General features: G+C 50.7%; 1 protein-coding gene across 1 annotated transcript in view; it reads right to left on the bottom strand.

The window, feature by feature from the left end:
• Window positions 1–20,409, bottom strand: part of ARID1A (AT-rich interaction domain 1A) — a 1,380,737-nt gene that overhangs the window by 30,981 nt on the left and 1,329,347 nt on the right. Inside the window, exon 19 of the mRNA XM_069622865.1 lies at window positions 682–812. Within this exon, the coding sequence (XP_069478966.1) occupies window positions 682–812 (131 nt within the window). The remainder of the gene's footprint in view (window positions 1–681; window positions 813–20,409) is intronic.

Raw genomic sequence — 20,409 nt, 5'->3', positions numbered from 1 at the left:
AAACATTGTGAAAACCATTGGTTTTCAAGTCTACCGGAACGTTGAAGGTTTTGCACTCTGGTAACCAATGAGGATGAGTAGTAACTTTCAATGTTTGTATACCGTTCTTTCCGTGACCCAATCCAATGGCGGAAAAAAGATAATGAAGATGGTAGCTACATTATGGGATGGGCAGGGTTGTCATACTGGCATATAGTTTACTCATATCCCCATGTTGAACCCACTTTAGAATATAGTAAAAAAAAGCGTAATATTTCAGATAAACCACTAGGTAGTGGTCTAAGTATAACATCTGAACCAAAAATAGATTCACGTGCTGTAGAAATAGTTAAACCGCCTCAAGACAGCCCCTTACCCCACCTTACCATGTCTACAGTACTTTCACCAAATCTAGACCATTATGTACACCTCAAATCCCTACAAGCAGCCTTTGCCTGCCATTCCTTCCCTTAAAAGAAAGCCCCAAATACCAATAATTTCAATTATGGTATGCTTAATACCCATTTTCTCCAATTGCACCTTTATCACGAAAGAGTAGAGCAAACTCAAGGATAGGTTAGCTCCCAGAGCAGATGCACAGTAATTACCAACTTGGCAATTAAACACAAAATGACAACAGGAATTTCTGAAATGGATACACTAAACATGAATACATAAAGATGGGCTTTGGTGGACACCTACCTGATTGAGGCAAAAGGTCATGATGCTGTTATCATCATACAGGAGGATGTTGATAGTATCAAGGGCCCAAGTGCTTTCAGCCAGCAGCCCCGACTTAAGGGACATCATCACTCGCCAGGCCTCAGGGGTTCCTAAAACATACAAGTGACTGGTGAGAAACACAGATAATAGCCTACAACTCAGCACTCACTCACATCAAGAGAGCGTAAACACTGGATGGTACTGAAATGCGGACCGAAGTGGAATGGAGTATGCCACTAAAGGGCAAAAAGCTTTCACGCATGCAATAATCAGATGGATTTTGGGCCGAACACAAATGTAATCCCTTAATAACAGAACATCCAGATCATAATTATACACAAGTAAAAACAGCCATCATTCTTCTAAACATGTTTTATACGTTTTGTATTTAGTAAAATAATCAAGCGTGTGAGTGATTTTTAAGACAACCACCAAGAGATTGTTGAAAAAGGAGACCTGCTTTCATAAAGTAAATTGCAGACAGAACATAGGAGAAAGGGGGAAAGGTTAAGACACTGATTTAGGCATTTGCGGAAAAGGAATGTTTCTGAAAGACATTTTGATTGGGAAGGTCTGTGGATAGGGGATTGAAAACTGTCTCTGCAGCACCTGAACTGGATAATCTAGAAACTTGCATTAAATTTATGTTCACAATGTGACCAAGGATTGTGTTCGGACAGTCTTTCTAAAGTCGAACTAAGGGCTTCATAAAACCATATCTGAGGCAGCACAAAACTCCACACTTAGTGTAAGACCGACTGAGCAGCCAGGCTTATTTTAGGAGGGAATAGGGCTGTAGGTCAGTACAAAGTAATTGTAGCATACATATGGCTCAAAGAAACACTGATACACTAAGTATTGTAAAAATAATTGTTTATTTTAACTACAGTAGGCCAAGATAAATCTTGAGAAAGTAAGTACTATTCACATCGAATAAGCTACTTACCTGTAACTACTGTTCTCCAGCATGGGTCTGGCATGGATTCACATGCTCAAATACTCCCTGTCGTCAGGCTGGGACTCCTCTGTAAAAGAAAAGTTTCACTTTAGATTGAAAACTGTATTTTCTCCTCTAAGCCAATCACTGTCCTTTGGGTCATACTGCCCCGTCAAATGACAGTCTTCTCCCCAAGTTTCACCCCTGGTGGCCATCTTCAGATTTGGTAGCACGCAAAGTGGCAGTATGAACCAAGAAGAGCCACAGGGGTGAAGGCGGAAGGGGTCGCACCTGAATCCATGCCTGACCCAGGCTGGAGACAAGTAGATACAGATAAGTAATTTATTCCTTCTCCCCCACATGGGGTCTGTTTATTCACATGCTCATGAATAAAGATTACACAGCAGTACATATACACAACCACGGAAGGTGGCAAGGCTGAACAGGTAACACATTCACCCCTGGAACAGACTCAAGTGAACAGGTTGCGAAGCACTGCTTGGCCAACCCAGGACTCCTCCCTGGAATCTCTGTCCACGCAGTGGAACATCGTGAAGGTGTGTGCGTGGACTTCCACGTAGCAGCCCTGCAGATGTCGAGCAGGGGCACAGCAGAGCGAAACGCCGCTGTTGCTGCGATTACTCTGAAAGAATGGGCTCTCGGACGGCCTGGAAGAGGGCTGTTGGCCAGACGATGACAGTGCATGATGCAGCCAGAGAGACATCTGGAGATGGAAGCCCTCGTCAAGGCCTTCCCACTATTCACAGTTCCAAAATTGACAAATAATTGAGAAGTCTTCCGAAACCCCTTCGTGCTTGCCACGTAAAACTTCAAGGCACAAGAAACGTCCAGCAAATGGATTGTTGAGATGTAACTACATCGGCAACTTTGGCATAAAGGTGGGGTGTGTGGAGTAAAGCGTGGAAGGACAAGTACGGCTGCCTGTAAGATGAGGCCTGGATCTCCCCCACCCGCTTGGCGAAGGTGATCGCCACGAGGAAAGTAGTCTTCCATGAGAGAAACCTGAGCAGGGCTTGAGGCATCTGCTCAAAAGGCGCCCCCTTGAGTTTAGTCAAGACCACATTGAGTTCCCCCAGCTGGGGCAGCACCTTCACTGGCGGAAAAGTCCTGAAGAGGCCCTTGAACTCCTTGACGAACCTGTGTGACCACAGCAAAGGCCTACCTGATGGCCTTGTGTAACTGGATATGGCGATCTGGTGTACCTTGATAGAGGTGTGAGCCAGTCCAGTCCTGGCCAAGGAAAGCAGATGTGGTAGGAGCTGAGGGGCTGTGACACGCAGAGGAGCAATCTACTGAGCCCGACAACACAGAAAAGCGCTTCCACTTATGGCCGTAGCACGTCAACGTTGAAGAGGCTCTGGCCTTAGTCAGGATGTCCTTACATACCACTGGTAAAGAATAATGCCCAAATGCTAGGATTGCAGGAGCCTGGCCCTGCGGTACAGCGATGCTGGATTGTTGTGGAGAATGCCCCCCCATTTCTGGTGCGAAGACCCGGAAGAGTTGGCAGCCTGTTGGGCGGCGCTGCTGACAGTCATAGCATGTCTGGATACCAGATTTGCCGCGGCCACACCGGAGCGACGAGTATCACCCTGCAGTGAGACCGAGTGTGTTGATCACTCGTAGCAGGAGGTGGAAAGGCGGAAAAGTGTCCAGACAAAGTCCCTCCCACGGGAACAAGAACGCAACCCCTTGTTCCTCGGCTGTGGGAACCTGCTGGCCACCTTCGAAGACTTGGAATTTGTCGCCCTCACGACGAGGGCGACCTGGGGTTGACCCCACTTATGGAATAGAAGATGCACTTGGTCCTGGCAAACCTCCCACTCGTGGTAAGAACGTAGCTCCCTGCTGAGTGAGTCTGCAATGGTTTTCTTGGTGCCTGCCAGGTGAAAAGGGACAAGGAACATCTCCTGACGAATGGTCCACTGCCACAGATCATGGGCCTCCCTGGAGAGAGCCGGAGAGCGTGTCCCCGCCCTACTTCCGGATGTAGAACATGGTTTTGGTGTGGTCTGAAAATCCTTACCACCTTGCCTCTCAGCGATGGCGGGAAGGACTTGAGGGTCACGAAGACGGCCCGAAGCTCTAGGACGTGGATATAAAGAGTCTTCTTCTGGCAGCCAGAGGCCTCTGGCGTGCAACTGTCCGGTGTGTGTGCTGCCAAACCGTCCAGAGAAGCATCCTGGTAAGGACGGACTTAGAAAGTAGCCCCTTGCGCGAGATGAGAGTGCACGCCCCACCACTGTATTGCACGTTGGTACTGATCGTTGAGGGCGATCTTGTCCATCCAGGATCCCGAGACTTGCAGCCACCTTGCATCCAGAAACTCCTGGAGAGGCCTCATCTGTAGTCTGCAAAGGAGGATGAGGTTGATGCAGGAGGAGAGCAGCGGCTTGACGGCTCAGCATAGTAGCGGACTGCACCAACGACAGGCGTTGCATCTTCCCTAGGATGGCTAGCACCCTGTCCTCCGAGGTAGACTCCAGACAAGTTACCGTATTGCCTGGCTCCCAGAAACTGAGCATTCTGCGATGGCTCCAAGCAGGACGTTTGATAATTTATGTAGAATCCCAGATCCGTCAGCAGATGCAGTCCTGTCCGCGTGCTGGCTCGCCAATGTGTGGGAGCAGGATCGGACGAGCCAATTGTCAAGATAAGGATAGACATGGATGCCCTCGAGACAAAGATGTGCCGTCACTGGAGCCAAGCATTTTGTAAAGACCCTTGGGACCAATTTCAGACTGAAGGGGAGCGCCTTGAACTAATAAGTGTCGCCACTGGACCACAAACCGCAGGAACCTCTAGGTTCCCCATCCACTGGAAGCAGTGCAAGTAGGTAACTTCCAGATCCAGCTACGCCAGGAAGTCTTCCTCCAACTGGCCGAGCATGTGCTGCAACGTGAACATCCTGAATTTCTGGGACTTCAAGTACTTGTTGAGCAGTCTCGGGTCCAGGATCGGCCTCCACTCGCCAGACTGCTTTTGGACCAAAAAGTATCTGGAGTACAGGGGGGTGGGGAAAGGATCTATTACCCCCTTCTTTAACATTCTTGTTGAGCCACCAGGGGAATACGAGGACATCTGCCTTGGAACTCCAAGGTGGACCCCTGTTCAAGAGCGTTCAGCACCCATCTGTCAGTGGTGATGTTCTTCCACGCACTGACGAACCTCGCCAGTTGGTCTCCCACTGAGGTGCACAAGTGGGGGCCCGAGTCCAGGTCAGGCCTGTTTCAGGGTCAGGGCTCTGCCCTGCAGGCGAACTCTGTAGGCCTCGAGTCGTGGAGCGGGAAGGCGGTCGATAAGGGTGGGTATATCTCTTGGAGGACCTGCCATACTTTGCTGCTGTAGGGTACCCAGTGAACGCACCGTCTCCGTGTCTGCCTTGATAACTTGCAGAGACTTGTCGATGGTCTTGCCAAAGAGATTCTCTGCGTCAAATGGCATGTCCAACATCTTGAACTGGAACCCCGGTCTGAAATTGGAGGCTTTTAGCAATCCTTGCCGACAAAGAGACACTCTGTTGCCCATTTGACGGAACCCGGTGTTCGCGATGTTCACTGCCACAGTAATGGCTTGGTCAGAGGAAACTTCCACTCTTGGAACAGCTCCAGAGGTACTGCCTTTTTGTCCTCAGGTAAGAAGTCTAAAATAGGGCCCAACTTATACCAAAGTTCCCCAATCATAGCGAGATAAAATGGCCAGAGCGTTTGCAGACTTAATGGTCTTGGCAGCTGTATAGAGGATTCTTTTCGCCATTGCGTCCAGCTTCTTCCCAGCCTGGTCTGGGGGCACCATGGACGATGACAGGTTCAACAAGTGTTTCCTGGCTGCGGCTGAGACCACAGAATCGGGTGAAGGCTGGGACCTCAGGCACTTGGGGACCGAGTCCCTGTATTTCTTCTCAAGTCTGTACTGCCTCGGCCACGCCAGGGCGGCCAGGATCATCTTGCACTGGCACTGGAGTCAATTGATTACTCGCAGCAGGAGGACGACGGGTTGGATGACTTCTTTCGTGCGGCAGTCGAGACCAGAGTCTGGTGATGGCCATTTCTGCCGACACTTGGGTGCAGACTCCGGCACCCGGTGTTTCTTCTCCAGCCGGTCTCTTTTCGCCGGGGCTGAGGCAGCGTTTTTCAGCAGCACCAGACCCTCATCCCAGATGTCATCCAGGAGGGGCACCGCCAGAATGGTCTTCCTTTTCGCCTCGATACAGAGAACCCTCTGTCGTCTTCTCCCGCGTGACCTGGAGGAGTTCAGATGCGCGGGCAACCCTGGAGTGGAATTAACCACTCCATGGTCGCCGCATGATTGGCTATCGCTGCATCTTTCTCTCCCCCTCTTGCACCTCTGGCTGACTCTCACCCTGACAGAGCCCCTTCTATGCTCCTCTCTGCTATTTCTGACACCCTCAATGTACTTGCCCCGGTCATGAAGAAGCCAAAAGCCAAGTGTAACTACTGGTACGACTCAGACCTCGTCACCCTAAAACACAAGTGTAATGTGGCTGAGAGGAAATGGTTGGCATCCTGTACAAACCTCTGACAAACTGGCCTGCTGCCTGCTCCAAAGGCAATACCGACTTTTGGTCCTCACTAAAAAGAGAGCGCACATCCAACCCCACTTCTCTGTGGCATCTTACAACGTGGCCAAACTCTAAAATCTGCAAGGAGCTGGCCAACCCTCCCGCAGTCTCTACCTCTCCTCTCCCATGCCCTCTGTACAGCCCTGGCTTCTCACTTCATCTCTAAAACCCAGGCCATCCGGTCCACCCTCTCAACGTCTCCTCCATCTCCCTCCACACTCTCCCTTTCCTCCGGCCCGCCCTGCGTCTACCCCCCCCCCACATCTTCTCCCCTGACAAGGTTACAAGACAAGTCCTATCTATGAAAACGTCTTCTAAACAGGTTCTTCCCTGTTCTTCCAAAACCATCAAGGACCACATTGACACTCGCCCGAGCTGACTTCTGCAACCACGCTTTCGCATCCGAGACCTTGCCCTCCACCCTGAAGCACCCTCTTCTCAAGAAACCCTAAGCCGACTCCTCCCTTCCGGCTAACTACAGTCCAATCTCCATCATTCCCGTTCTGGGCAAACACCTGGAAAAGCTGGCCATCTCCCAGCTAAATCTTCACACTGAATCTGTTGGTTGTCTCCATCACCATCAGTCTGGCCTCAGAGCAGCCAGAAGCACGGAAACTGCTCTCTTGACCATCCGTGAATACCTGCTTAACCTTGAGTCTAATCTCCCCCAAGTCCTCATCCTACTCTCTCATCTGCCTTTGATATGGTCAACCATTCCATCCAGCTCAACCGGCTTCGAGATAACCTGTGTATCACTGATCAGGATCTGGCCTGGCTGACTTCTTTCCTCTCTGACCGACCCTCCCAGGTCCAACTTGGGTCCTTCCTCTCCTCTATCTCGCTCTCCACCTGTGGTGATCCCCAGGGGTCTAACTTTTCTCCTTGGTTGTTCAACCAATACCAGACACCTCTCAACCATTGCATTGCTGCGCTCTGCTTCAATTTCCAGTGCTATGCGGATGGCACCCAGGTCGCCTTCAGGCTTCTCTCTGCCGCCTCTTCTTCCTCTCTCATCCCGAATTGTCTGATTGCAATCCAGGAGTGGTGCGCCGCCAATGATCTCTGCCAGAACGCAAGCAAGACGAGATCCTCCTCATTGGCACACCCGCACCCCTCTTTCCTGCCACTCTTTGGCCTGCCTCCTTTGGTCCTCCACCTGCTCCCACCTCTGAGGCCAAGAACCTCAGGGTTATCTTTGACTCCTCCCTTTCCTTCTCCTCACATTTCTGACATCTCTATGAAGTCGAACTACCAACTGCACTTCCTCAAAGGTTTTCTTCCTTTACTCTCCTTCATCCACAAGCTCACTGTATCTAGAGCTCAGGTTCTCTCTAGGCTTGACTACTGCAACAGCCTCCTTTTAAATATTCCTGCCTCTACTCTCTGCAACTCACCCAGAACAGGACTGCAAGACTTGTCCTTGGCCTCAAGCCCAGGGATCGCATCTCTCCAGCACTGAAATCTCTCCATTGGCGCCCAGTGGTTTCAAGGATCAAGTTCAAGACCTTTTGCAATGCCCACAAGGCCTACTGAGACCTGGGACCAAAATATCTCCAGCTTTCCCTTCTGCAATATCTTCCTACTCGAGCACTTCGCTCCTCCAACTCCTTGAGGGTCAGTCGCTATTCCAAGCAACAAGTTGGGGGCAGATCTCGCTCTTTGGGTGGCGCCTCCCTGTGGAACAGCCACCCTGCCTCTCTGAAACTTGAGCAGAACCATCTCCGGTTCCGGTTCCAGCTCAAGACTTTCCTTTTTGCTTCTGCCTTCTCTCTTCCGCTACCCTGCTGATCTCCTGTTTGGTACTGCACTGGTTACCTGGCTACCCTCAGTACCACAGGCCTAGGCTCCTGCCCTCCCAGTAGCTCACCTGCACTGCCCTTGGGCTGTATCTGCAACCTTACAGCCCCACTTACTGGCACTCATCTATTACCGGTTTTCTGCACTTAACCCTTGCACTGCCACCCGTTTGATCCTATGTCTTGCACTTGCTCCTCCTTCCCTTCCCTCTCCCCTGCACTGGCGCGATCTCAATGTCACTGGGCCTAGTAAGATAATTGTCTTGTTCCCCTCCCTCGCCCCGTTGCGCCTTGAAACACTTGTGTACAGGCATGATATAAATAAAATATATATTATAACCCACTTTGTCTGAGGGTGGGGAGTGTGCATTGAAGCCCTTGGTGGCAGAGTGTTGTCGCTGTCGTCGGTGTCTGTCGCCGCTGTGTCTGTCCCCTTATCCCTAGGGGGGCGGGCACGTGTGGCAGTTGGTGAGGCGGCGTAGGTTGTCGCTTAATTTTCTTCGGCGGTGGTGGGCCCAGTGTCAACTGGGCTAGGCCTGCCGTCGGCATCCTCTTCTGCATCTTTGACACAAGCGGGGGAGAGTCGAAAGAATGTCTCGAGACAAATCTCCTGGAGGTCTTGGGGAGCAGACTTGCTGGGCCCAGCGCCTATGGCGTTGTCCCGGACCTTGTTGCCTCTGGGGACGTTCTCGTACCATCGTACCAAACGTCCGCCGGGACCGTGTGGACAGAAACCATGTCCTCTTCGTCGGAAGAAGAAATATCCGTGCCCTGGAGCACTTCCACTCTACCCCCCTGATCCCACCCCCCCTTTTCTGTGTCCTGAGGGGTTGTCTCGGGCTTAGGGACGACATCCTCTTTTCCAGGGTCTTTTCCAGTGGCTTGGCCGAAGCCTCCTGTCTGGAAGTAAGAGGCACACTCTGGCCGCCGTGGGGACAGCCCCTTTTGCCTTTGAAAGGGCGGCCGCCACCAACTCGATAGTGGAGGACGATTTAGCCTGGATCACCTGGGCCGTCACTGGCAGGTCAGACAACTCACCCTGCGGCTTGGCCTTCTCCGGTTTCTCCCACAGCTTCCCGGGGGTAGCTGACTTCCACAAACATATTCCTCAAACCGCAGCTGATACAGAGCTAGAAGAGGGAACCCCGTCCTTCTCATAGGACATGGTCTGGCATGTGGTGTAGGCCCAATGGCCTTCTGGAATCTTCAAAGAAAAAACACGATTCTCCTCTTGAGGGGTGATGAAAAGATCCGACAAACGGATCCCTGCTAGTCGGATGAAGCAACGATAGAGCACACGGGCTCGATCGAACAAAAAAAGGCATTTCCAAGCAAAAAAGTGCGAAAAACGCAGAAATGCTCTAAGGGCGAAACACGAGGACTCCCAAAAGGTGGACGTGACATAAAAATCTGAGGATGGCTGCCAGAGGAGGGGCTAAGGGAGAGGGCAGTCATTGGCTGGGGGCAGTATGACCAAGAGCTCAGCGATTGGTTTATAGGAGAAAGACAGTTTATAAGTGAAACTTTTCTTTTACCGAGGATTCCCAGCCTGACTGGGAATATTCATGAGCACGTGAATCCATGCCAGACCCCATGCTGGAGAAATACCTTTTCTTGTGTGAACTACTGTTCCCAAGAATAGTAAAGTGAAATTGACTTACCTTTTCTCTTTGTAGGTCCAGCACACACCATCTTATGTGGGGGGTTACCTTATCCTACATTGTCATGTAAAAAAATGTGCATTACACCCACTACTTTAAACGGCTGGTGGCAGTGGTTTAATTTTCCTACCATTGTGCTTTTCTACTGAATGCTGAACCCACAGCTGCAGTAATAGCACCCTTCGCTGACCATGTTGTCATTTGTGATGTCTTTCTTGGGCTTTATTCTGTGTGTCGAGGCAGAGCAGAGCCCTTTGTTCGTTTTGCCTTTGGCAGGCTTCAGCGTGAACAAAGCCCAACCAGTATCCAAGATCTGCTGTGGTGCGGTTTAACAAGTGCTGAAACAGTGAAAAGCCACTGATCCGTAAAGAGCTTGTAGCTGCCGACGATCTCCAAATTGCTGCCGCAGGAGCCCTCCAGACATCCTCCCTCTTGTCCTCACGACTGAGGCACAGAAACCCAGGGTCTGCACCGCTGCAACAGGACAGAATCCAGCTGGACCACTTCTTCAAACCAGAGGTAGTGTTTAGACTTTGGATACATACTTCAGTGTCTGTTTGAGATGTGCTTTTCTCAGTTGAGATTTGCAGTGGCTTACCTTATAGTTGATTCAAACTCTGCTTTTCACAGGCTTAACAGCTTGTGATGCAACAAGTGATTTTGTTTTTCTACATACAAACTAACTTTGTGTAAGACTTTTTACCCAAGAAGTGCCTCAGCTTCATAGACTCTGCTCCAATTGACTTTGGGTGTCCTGGCTCCCTGCAGACTCTTCTAGTTCATTGACTTCGATATTTCTGTCCCTCAGTGGTGTTAACTTGTTTTAGACTTATTGCTGGGAAAGGCTTGTCTAGATTTCATTGGGCGATTTGTTTGTCCTCACATATATTGAGAACCTGTAACCCTTTTCCTTCCGTTAACCTTTCCTTTCTGCAACTTCAGAATCTACAAAGTATAACTAATGATATATAAATGCCATTACTGTCCTTGTGAATGAAGTCACCTCCGGGTGTAGGAAGTGTGTAAGACGCATATCCAAAGAGTATTCACCGACTTATGCTGATTCTGAAAAGTATGGTAAAGTATATTTGATTGTTACATATCTTGCCCTTTTTAAAGAACGCTTATTTAAAAATTGATGTTAAATAAAATAACTATTTATAACTGAAACCTTGAGTGTAAGTGTTACTTGGCTACTTGTATTTGCGAATTCCACTTATACAGCTCACATTTACCCCTCTTGGGATCGTCCTGGCTCCTTATTCGCACTACCAACTTGTGTAGTAGACCTATAACAAAAGGTGGGTTACCCGATACCAAGCAGTGAAGTGTTGTGTAGTCTCACACAGTGTTACTACATTAATTCTTACCTAACAGTAAGCAATTTGTTCTTCGAATCAATTGTGCACTCCCACATATTCCTCATCTTTGATACACTCTCCAAGAAATTATAAGTTACTGACCGTAGTGACTAACGTACTATTCCCCTTTCCTCCATACTGCATGGGCGTCCCTGCCAAGGGACGGGAGACAGAACCCTTGTCACCAAAAAAAAAAACCATCCCCCTTTAAATTTAGAGGCATGCAGTGGTACGGCCCTGGGAGCATGTGATACACTGACTCAGTGCTTCGGCACCACACCCCAGTCCCCATAGACGCGCCGGCAATAGATTAACATTGCCCAATGACACTAGTTTTATTAGGGGGGAGGTTGGGACGTATGGAGCAAAGGGGGCTAAGAGTACGTTAGTCACTACGGTGAGTAACTCATAATTACTCTTACGTCCCGTCCCCTTTCCTCCATACTGCATGGGCGATTACAACCGAGTGTAGCCCCAGGGTGGAAAGGAGACCCTTCTTAAGCAACAGGTTTCTAAGAACCACCTGTCTGAAAGCCACGTCTGCTCTAGAACCGGCATCCAAACAGTAGTGCTTGCAGAAAGCCAAAGGGGAGGCCCATGTGGCCGCCCTGCTTATGACTTGCCATGGGACATGCCACTGGAAGGCGATGGTCGTTGCCTTGGCTCTGACTGCATGGGCGTGCATGTTGGCCGGCAGTGGTTTATGCTGTTCCTCGTAAGCTTCTTTGATGGCCGAGACCATCCAACGGGCTATGGAGGCCGGATACCCCCGTCTTGATCCGCCGAAGATTACAAAAAGTGCGTCCGACTTGCGGAAGCCCTTGGTCTTGTCCAAGTAGAATTTCAGGGCACGCCTGACATGCAGGCAGTGCAGATCTCTCTGTGCCTCGTCTTTGGGCTCGGCATAAAAACGTAGGCAGCACTATTTCTTTATTCAGATGGAATGTGGAAGGCACCTTGTGCAAGAATGCTGGGTGTATCCGGCAGGACTACTTTATCCCTGTGAAACGTAGTATATGGCTCTGAGGCGACCAGTGCCAGGATTTTGCTGATTCTGCGAGCCAAGGAGAGGCCGACTAGCAAGGCTGTCTTAATGGTGACCAGCCTGATGTCCGCAAACGCAATTGTTTCAAATGGTTTGTGCGCAAGGACACCCAGAACTATGTTGAGGTCCCACACAGGGTGTGACCTCTTGATGGGAGGGTAAGTTTGGCGAGTCCCGTCAAATGTTTCCTGACAATCGGGTTGGAAGAGGAAAATAACTCCTCCTTCAAGTTTCTGTAAGCCCCAATGGCTGCCAAGTAAGTGTGGCAAGTGTCCACCTGCACGACTGAGTGGGTGAGGTGCGCCGAGAAGGAGAGCACCTCATCCAAGGTACATGCAAGGGGGTGGATACCCTTTGAGTCTGCCCAGTGGCAGAACCTGGTCCACTTGCCCTTATACTGGGCCCTGGTAGACTTGCTCCTGGCACCCTGTACGATCTCTAGATTAGCCTGGGAGAGACTGAGGTGACCTAGCGTTATCTGTTCAGGAACCATGCTGTGAGGGCTAGTTTGTTGCGCAGGGTAGATGACCCTGCCCCCCTGCTGCGCCAGAAGATGTGATGGGGACGTCAGGAGGCGAATGGGCGGTCTCCCCGAGAGGCTGAACAGCTTTTAGAGCCATGGCCTGGCTGGCCACCACAGTTCTATTAGAATGATGCTGAGGTGGTGAGATTCCTTGATCTTGCATATCACCCGGTGTATCAGTGGAGTGGGCGGGAAGGCATAGGTAGTCATGCCGTCCCACTGAATCTGGAACGCGCAGGGAGCCCAGGCCCTGACCCTGCCAGGAAAGTAACCATTGGCATTTCCTGTTGTCCCATGAGGCCAAGAGGTCAACCTGGGGGGTGTCCCCATTTGTAAAAGATTTCCTGCAGCACTAGGTCTTTCAACTGCCACTCCTAGTTGTCCACCCCCAATCTGCTGAGCCTGTCTGCCTCCAGGTTGGATTCCCCCGGCAGGTGGACAGCCGTGAGGTAGATGTTCTCCAGGGCCCATTCCCACATGCTCACTGTGAGCCTGCACAGTAGGGGGGGGGGGGCGCTCTGGTACCTCCCTGCTTGTTGACATAACATGCTGGTAGAGTTTTCTGTCTGAATGAGGACAACCTTGCACTCGATAACCGGAAGGAAGGCTCTGAGCGCCAGCCAGATAGCCCTCAGTTCCAGCCAATTGATGTGGTACTCCTGCCTGGTCTAGGTGCCATGGACGCCGTGGTTGTCCAGGGTGGTCCCCCAACCCTCGAGAGCAGTCTGTGGTGATGGTGACCTGCGGGGTAGGTTGCCGGAAAGGCTTGCCCAGCCGAAGGTTGCAGTCCCTGGACCACCATGTGAGATCCGGGTGAAGTGATGGGGGAACGTTGATCATCTCTGACTGAGAGCCCCGTTCCTGGTTCCAAGAGGCTGCAAAGTGCAGCTGTATCCTCCTCATCCTGAGTCTTGTGTGGGGGACGGCCAAGAGGACTGATGCCATGAGACCCAGTAGGTGTTGGTACTACCAGGCCGAGGTCCCTTCTCTGCTGAGGAAGTGTGCAGTGGCCCTCTTGGCAGTGATCTTGTCCTCTGAGGGAAAAACTCTCGGAGCACATGTCCCATATGAGAACCAAGAAGGTCAGTCTCTGCGTGGGCTGCAGGTGTGACTTCTTGAGGTTGAGTGAAAAACCCAGCTTGTGCAGTGTGTTCATAAGAGCGTGGGAAGTATGGTGCACTGCTTCCGGAGATGCCGCCCTTACGAGCCCGTCGTTGAGGCACAGGTAGATGTGGTGGCCTTGCGACCTGAGGACGGCCGCCATCGTGTTCATCAGCCTGGTAAAGACCCTGGGGGCCGAGTTGAAGCCGAAAGGAAGCACCTTGCATTGGAAATGGTAGCCAATGATCCTCAATCGTAGAAAAGAAGGTTGCGGCTGCCAGATCTGGACATGTAGGTACGCGCCCTTAAGATCCAGGGAGCCCATCCAGTCTCTCTTGCACATGGTCTACGCTATCGGAGCTGGCATAACCATCGTGATTTTTTGTCGAGTTAGGGTGACGTTGAGGGTGGAAAGGTCCAGCACAACTCTCAGGCCCACCTAGTTCTTCTGAATGGCGAAAGTCCTGGAGTAAAAGCCCAAACCTTGCTGGGAGGGTAGGACTTCCCCCACTGCCTACGAGCGACCAGATCTCTGCCAAAAGAGCTGCTGTCCCAACCTGTGGGAGTGGAGGGGAGGCTGCGACAGGGAGGCGGTACCCCGTGGAGACTACTGAGAGAATCAAGGGGTCCGCGAAATTCTGGCGCCAGAAATGTGCATGAGAGCAAGCTTGCCTCCCACTGGAGACACGTGGGCCCGGAGGGGCGTGTCATGCCTTCTTTCCCTCTGAGGATGTTGCGGAGGAGGAGGACTGGAAAAAGCCCCTACTCCCCCCCCCCCCTCTCTCTCTCCCCTTTGTTGTTTGCGCCGATGCCGAGTCTGCTAACGGTCAGGCTGCTTGGACCTCGCTCTTGGAAGCCGCGGAACCCTCCTTATGTACTCCTTGTCCGAGCGCTGCTGTGACTGGGTTTACGTTTTGGGCGTGGTCTTTGCCAAGATGGATAAAGACTTGGCCGTTTGTGAGCTGTTTATCTTTTTGTCCAGCTCCTCGACCGTTGTGGAATGGAAGAGGTCACCCCTTCGAACAGAAGATCCAAGATTCGATCCTGGACCAGGGTTGAATTTCGTAGCAAAGAGACAGGCCGTTCTTCTCATGTCTGTGGCAATGCAGATGGCACGGCCAGAGGTGTCAATGTGGGACACGGTGGACTCCATGATGTGCTACACCACCATCTTGGCCTCTCCCAATCCTGCCTTGAATCGTGATTGGCTCTGTGCCAGAAGCTCTGGGAGGTAATCTGCAATTTCCCGCCAGAGCCTCTGGTTAACGGCTGCCAACATGGCATCCGCGTTGGCTTGACGAAGGCGCCAGGATGCATGCATTGGAATACAGCTTCTTCCTGTACGCCTCCAAGATCATCTCCTCCTTGCCTAGCAGCGCCGCAGAGGCGGCTGATAACGACTGAGGCTTGGAGTATAGTGATGCCACAGCAATCACTGAGGAGTGTGGCGGAGGATGGGCCGATAGCAAGAGTGTATACCCTCCATCTGCACGGAATGAGGCTCGAGACAACCCTTCTTGGCCAAGGCAACTACATCCTTCTGCATAGGGATCCTCGTTCTGGTCACAGGACGTAGCGTGAGGACTTCAGCAAGGACCCCTCTCTCTGCTGGTTGCTCCACCTCGGGATGATGAAGGCTCAAGTACTCTGCCAGCCCTGCCAGACGTTCGCGGAAGGCCTTGGCTGAAGATGGCATGTCTGGGTCCTCCTCCTCATCTGTGTCTGCCTGAGGGTCCTGTTGGTCAGGGACCGGAGGAGGGGAGCTGGGAGCCGGGGGCTACGGTGTGGAGACCGCCGGAGGCTGTTGCAGAACCTCCAGGACCGGAGGCTGAACCGGGACCAGGGGCGTCTGTACCGTGGCCTGCGGCGCAGTAGCACATCCCTGATGGCGTCCCCAAGGATGTCCCCCATCCAAGGACATTTCACAGGCCCGCGGAACCGTTCAAAGAACCTTTCCTCTCAGACCAGAGTGGTGGTAGGCGATATTGTCAGGGTAGCAAGAGGCTGCTTGAGCCGGTACGTGTGATGCCCATATGGACGCAGCGGGAACCTGTCTTGCGCAAAGGAAGGGTAAGCTGTAGGCCACATGCCTGGTTGACACCAGTCCCACCTTTACACACGTTCCTCCACCTGCTGCCTTCCCTGGGGCGGAGTCGGCCAGATGTCTGGATTTATTGGCACAGCAGCCATTTTGTCAAGCTGCCGTCCACGTGTCTGCGTCGTGTTGCACGGCTCACAGGGCCCCTCATTGTCTAGTACTCTGGAGTGTGGATCATGGGGCCTTCCCTCGGCGGATCTGCCGGTAGAACTACGTATAGGCACCCCCTCAGACATATTGCCATTACTAGGGCGTAGCCCCTCGGGTAAAGACAAGGTAAAAACCTTCCGGTCTCTCAGCACGGTCACCAGGAGGATCTACTGACCCCTGGGCCTGTAGAAGTCGACATGCTCCGGGAGGAGCGTGACGCCTGAGGACAGAGTACCTGAATGATAAAGACAGGAAAGAAGAAGTATCCGCTCGTGGAATTACATGGCCGAAGCCAAACCGAGGAGCACTGGTGAATTCGGCCCGTTCCAGTCGATGCGGAAAAGGGGACTGAGGTGTGGCGCCGGAGGAGAGAGTCAGAGCAGCGCATGCACCCAGGGCTGCACCCCAGCGCGCCTATAAATTTAAAGGGGAAGAAGGTTTTTTCTGGTGAAAAAGGTTCCGTCTCCAGTCCCTTGGAAAGGACGCCCATTCAGTATGGAGGAAAGGGGACGGGACTTAAGAGTACAGCGAATGTATTGTTAAAACTGAAGTACATCCATGCCACATTTTGCCTCCTAATCTGACAGAGCCCAGACAATAGACTTTGCTGAAAGTGTACAAAGAGGACCAAGTTGCCGCACTGCAGATGTCTTGTACGGGCAACCCCATTTGAGGAGTGGGGAATGCGCTCTTAAACCATTGTGCACCTCTTTGCTAGCCAACGTAAAGCATTCTGAAATGCATAAAATTATCCAGTGTGAAATGGTTTGTTTGGTGACTGCTTGTCCCGATTTGTGACCTGAATGGCCCACAAAGAGGTCATCTTGCATGATTTTGGAAATTCTGGAAATGCAGACGCTCAAGGCCCTTCTAGGGTCTAAGCAATGTAATATTTCCTCCTCAGAGGGATGAGGTGGATAAAAAGCAGATAATTTTTTTGAGCTAAATGGCACTCTGGATGCCACTTCTGTAAGAAAGAAGGATGTACCACAAAACCACCTTGTGCTTAAAAAAAGGTAGCAAGGGAGGTTTAGCAGAAAGAGCCCGAAGCTCACTGACACTGCAGGCTGATGCAAATGTCAGAAAAACAGTGAACATTCAGAGTGGACAAGAACAGAAGGGTTCAAAAGTTGGCACCATTAACACCAAATTCAAGTCCCAAACCAGTGGAAGAAATGGAACCGGGGGAAGGATGTTCGTTAATCCTTTTAAAAACTGAATTACAATAGGGACCTTGAAATAGGAACCCTCATTAGGTGAACGCTTAAAAATAGAAAGCGCTGCCAAATAAACCTTTACCGTGGAGACCTGAAGCCCCTGGAGCAGGTGAAGCAGAAATGGCAATACAGTATAGGTCTTGCATGTAAAAGGATCAAAACTCATCTCTGCACCATCTGCAAAATGTATTCCAACAGCAGTGGTGCACAGATTTTGTTGCTTGCCTTCTGGGCAAAAGCATTTCCTTGGTTACATCTTCCAGAAGGTCCCAATCGTATCTTATTCTCTCAGAAACCAGGCATGAAGTTTCAGAGTAGTGATTTCTAGATGAGTAAGGAGACCTCCCTCTTGCGAGAGTAAGTCCTCTCTTTGGGGAAGACAAATTGGAGGGCAGATGGCCATCCCTAGAAGTCCAGGTACCACATTCTCCTGGCCCAATCAGGATCATGGATTTCATGAACTTCCCCAACCTCTTGTTGACGTGAGGAATGACGGAGACTGGCAGAAACGCGTACAGCAGTGGAAATTCCCAGTCCACTACGAACGCGTCTCCTAGAGCTCCGCTCTGAGGAAATTCCTCAGAGCAGAATAGGCGAGACTTCCTGTTGACAAGGGATGCAAACAGACCCACTTGAGGGGTTTCCCAAAGGGTGACTATCTCTAGAAAAACTTCCAGAGCCAACTCCCACACGTGGGAGGTATTGCTCTGTTTGCTCAGGGCACGGCTGCTATGTTTTCTTCTAGGTGTACTGCCAATAGAGAGATTCCTTCTCTTAGTGGCCAGATCCAGAGCTGCATTGCTTCTCTGCACAGAGGAAGTACTCCTACACCCCCCTCTCTTGTTGAGATAGTACATGGCAACTGCATTGCATGTCATTATCGGGTCAGTCTTCCCTTGCACAGAAGACAGAAAAGCCATTAGCGCTAGTCTGGTTGCTCTTGGCTTTAAAAAGGTTGATATGAAGTCTGATCTCCGACGGAGACCAATGACTGCTGATGTAAGGCCATACATCTAGGACCCCCACCCTGCGAGAGGCATTTATTTGATTTATTTACATAGCACCGGAACAACAGCCTATAGGCGCTTAAGACAAAGACAAAAGCAACACATAACAAAACACTTATGACAGCAAAGGGCATTAAATTCAGAAGACAAGAAAAGGACAATAGCCCGCAAAGCAAAATCATCAGTCTAGGACAATTCTCATTTTAGACACCAGTGACAGATTGTCAATCCTCTGCAGTCGATTGAGAAAAGCGGGCAGGTTGCTCATACTACACCGAATGATGGTAACATCTATGTTACCTTCACAACACCAATCCAGAATTTGAATTCACTGCAAAATCTTCAGGTCTTGCCGCCTTATACAACCATGACAGGACCTTATTCTGCAATGCCTGCCCGGTCTCATACAATTCTCATTTGGTCACATTAGTGTTAATGAAGTTCTGCCGATACATAATAAAAGCTCTTTCGTGTGAGTCAGCAATCTGCAGCAATTTTAATTTTTTCACCATATGTCACAACATTGCGAAGAACTAAGTTATCTCTAAGGGCCACCCAGTCCGAAGATGTTTGCACTGACGATACGACAGTGCTAGGAGGGTCAACAGGCACACAAACCAATGCCACATCAGGGGTAAGGCAAGCCATAATCAACCGATGTTCCTGCCTTTTTCCAGAAGTGGTAACCCCTATGTTATCATCCGTGGGGTAAGTTTGACAGGCAATCGCAACCATATTGGGAGGAGCCTGTATATCAGTCCAAGCAGTTTGACTCTCCGTATCAGACCTATCGGGGGTTATCTGTGAGACCAACTTATATAGAGAATCTGCCCATCAGCAGAAATCTAAGCTAGTGGCACACTGATTAAGATCAGTGATAATCATCTCTTTAATAGACAACCAAATCATGGCCTGAACATGGCCGGCCTCTGAAACCTTAGTAATTGGTTGGACTTGTCTAAGGGACTCGGAAATAACATCTATAGATTTAAAGGGGACAACAGAGCCAAATCCATAACCGAAAGAAGTTGATTAGAGTTCCCATACTGATTATCAATAGATGTTCCTCCAGGTGGACAAGCGAAACCATTTTTACATGACTTGTCCTCTCAATCAAAGTTCCAATCTGCCCATAGGGGAGACTTGAATAAAACCATGTTCATCTTTGGGCCTCTCCTCAAGGTGCCGCTGTCTTCTACGGATACTCCGAGCCATAACCTCAGCCACCCGCTTATTACCTAGCTCCCTGTGCAAGGGAGGAGTACCATAGTCCAGGGGTGCCTGCTGCGTAGACCAGGATCTTAGTTTTCCTGAGGGGATGCCTTAGTTTGCTCCATAGAAGCAATATCGGATAACTGAAATGGTTTAGCCAATGGTGAGAGCATTTCAATAGCTGTATTGGCCCTGGTGGACGGCAGAAAATGTTCCAAGGGCAGGCCGCTATCCTCCAATGATATCAATATATAGCAGGCACTAAGAAAACCATTGCTGCTGGAAGCTGTACGAAGAACAGCAGGAGCTTTACCTATCAGCACGGTAGGGTCATGCCAGCGTTGGAGTCCCTTCGAACAATTACTTCGGGTTAACACTAGCCCATACCTTCATGGCCTTATGAAGCACTCCAGCACACCAGCCAACTGGTGCCCCAGGCGACCATCCACCCCGGGCGATGGAAAAGAACAGCGTAGCACACCTCAGCACTGCTGCTCCGACGCTCGCAGGCAGCTTGCTAGCCGGTCCATAAAGATGAGGAAAGGACCCCAAGACGGCAGCTCAAGTATCAAGTCGCACTGCCACACGTGCAGCTGCTTCCGACACCAGGAATCTGTGGGTCTATCATCTGTCATAATTATAATCTCCGGCCAAAGTTGCCAAAAGGGTTCTCCTTTCACCATGTTCTTTCAACAGGCTCACCAGATGAGAGCCTGAGCGAACTTGTTGGGGACCTGAAGGTGGTCTGTCTTTTTACCGGAGAACTGAGACCACTGCGATCTGAGGGTCCACTGAAGGGACCTCATTCTCAAACGGTGGTCAGGCACCAGAGAAATGCAGGATGCGCCGTGCAACCTCAAACATGAAGGCCGGAAGAGATTGGGCACTAGACATCTGCGAAAGATGTTGAGCCCTCAACTCGGGGTGGGGCAAGGCTTTCCCTGAAGACTAATCCAGATCGCTCACATAATCTGAAGCTTCTGTGACGGTTTTAAG

This window comes from Ambystoma mexicanum, chromosome 11 (genome assembly GCF_040938575.1).
Source record: "Ambystoma mexicanum isolate Mex_15411 chromosome 11, UKY_AmexF1_1, whole genome shotgun sequence".
NCBI classification, from domain to species: domain Eukaryota; kingdom Metazoa; phylum Chordata; class Amphibia; order Caudata; family Ambystomatidae; genus Ambystoma; species Ambystoma mexicanum.
Note: the sequence above shows the minus strand (reverse complement) of the source record. Positions and strands in the feature narration are given on the sequence as shown.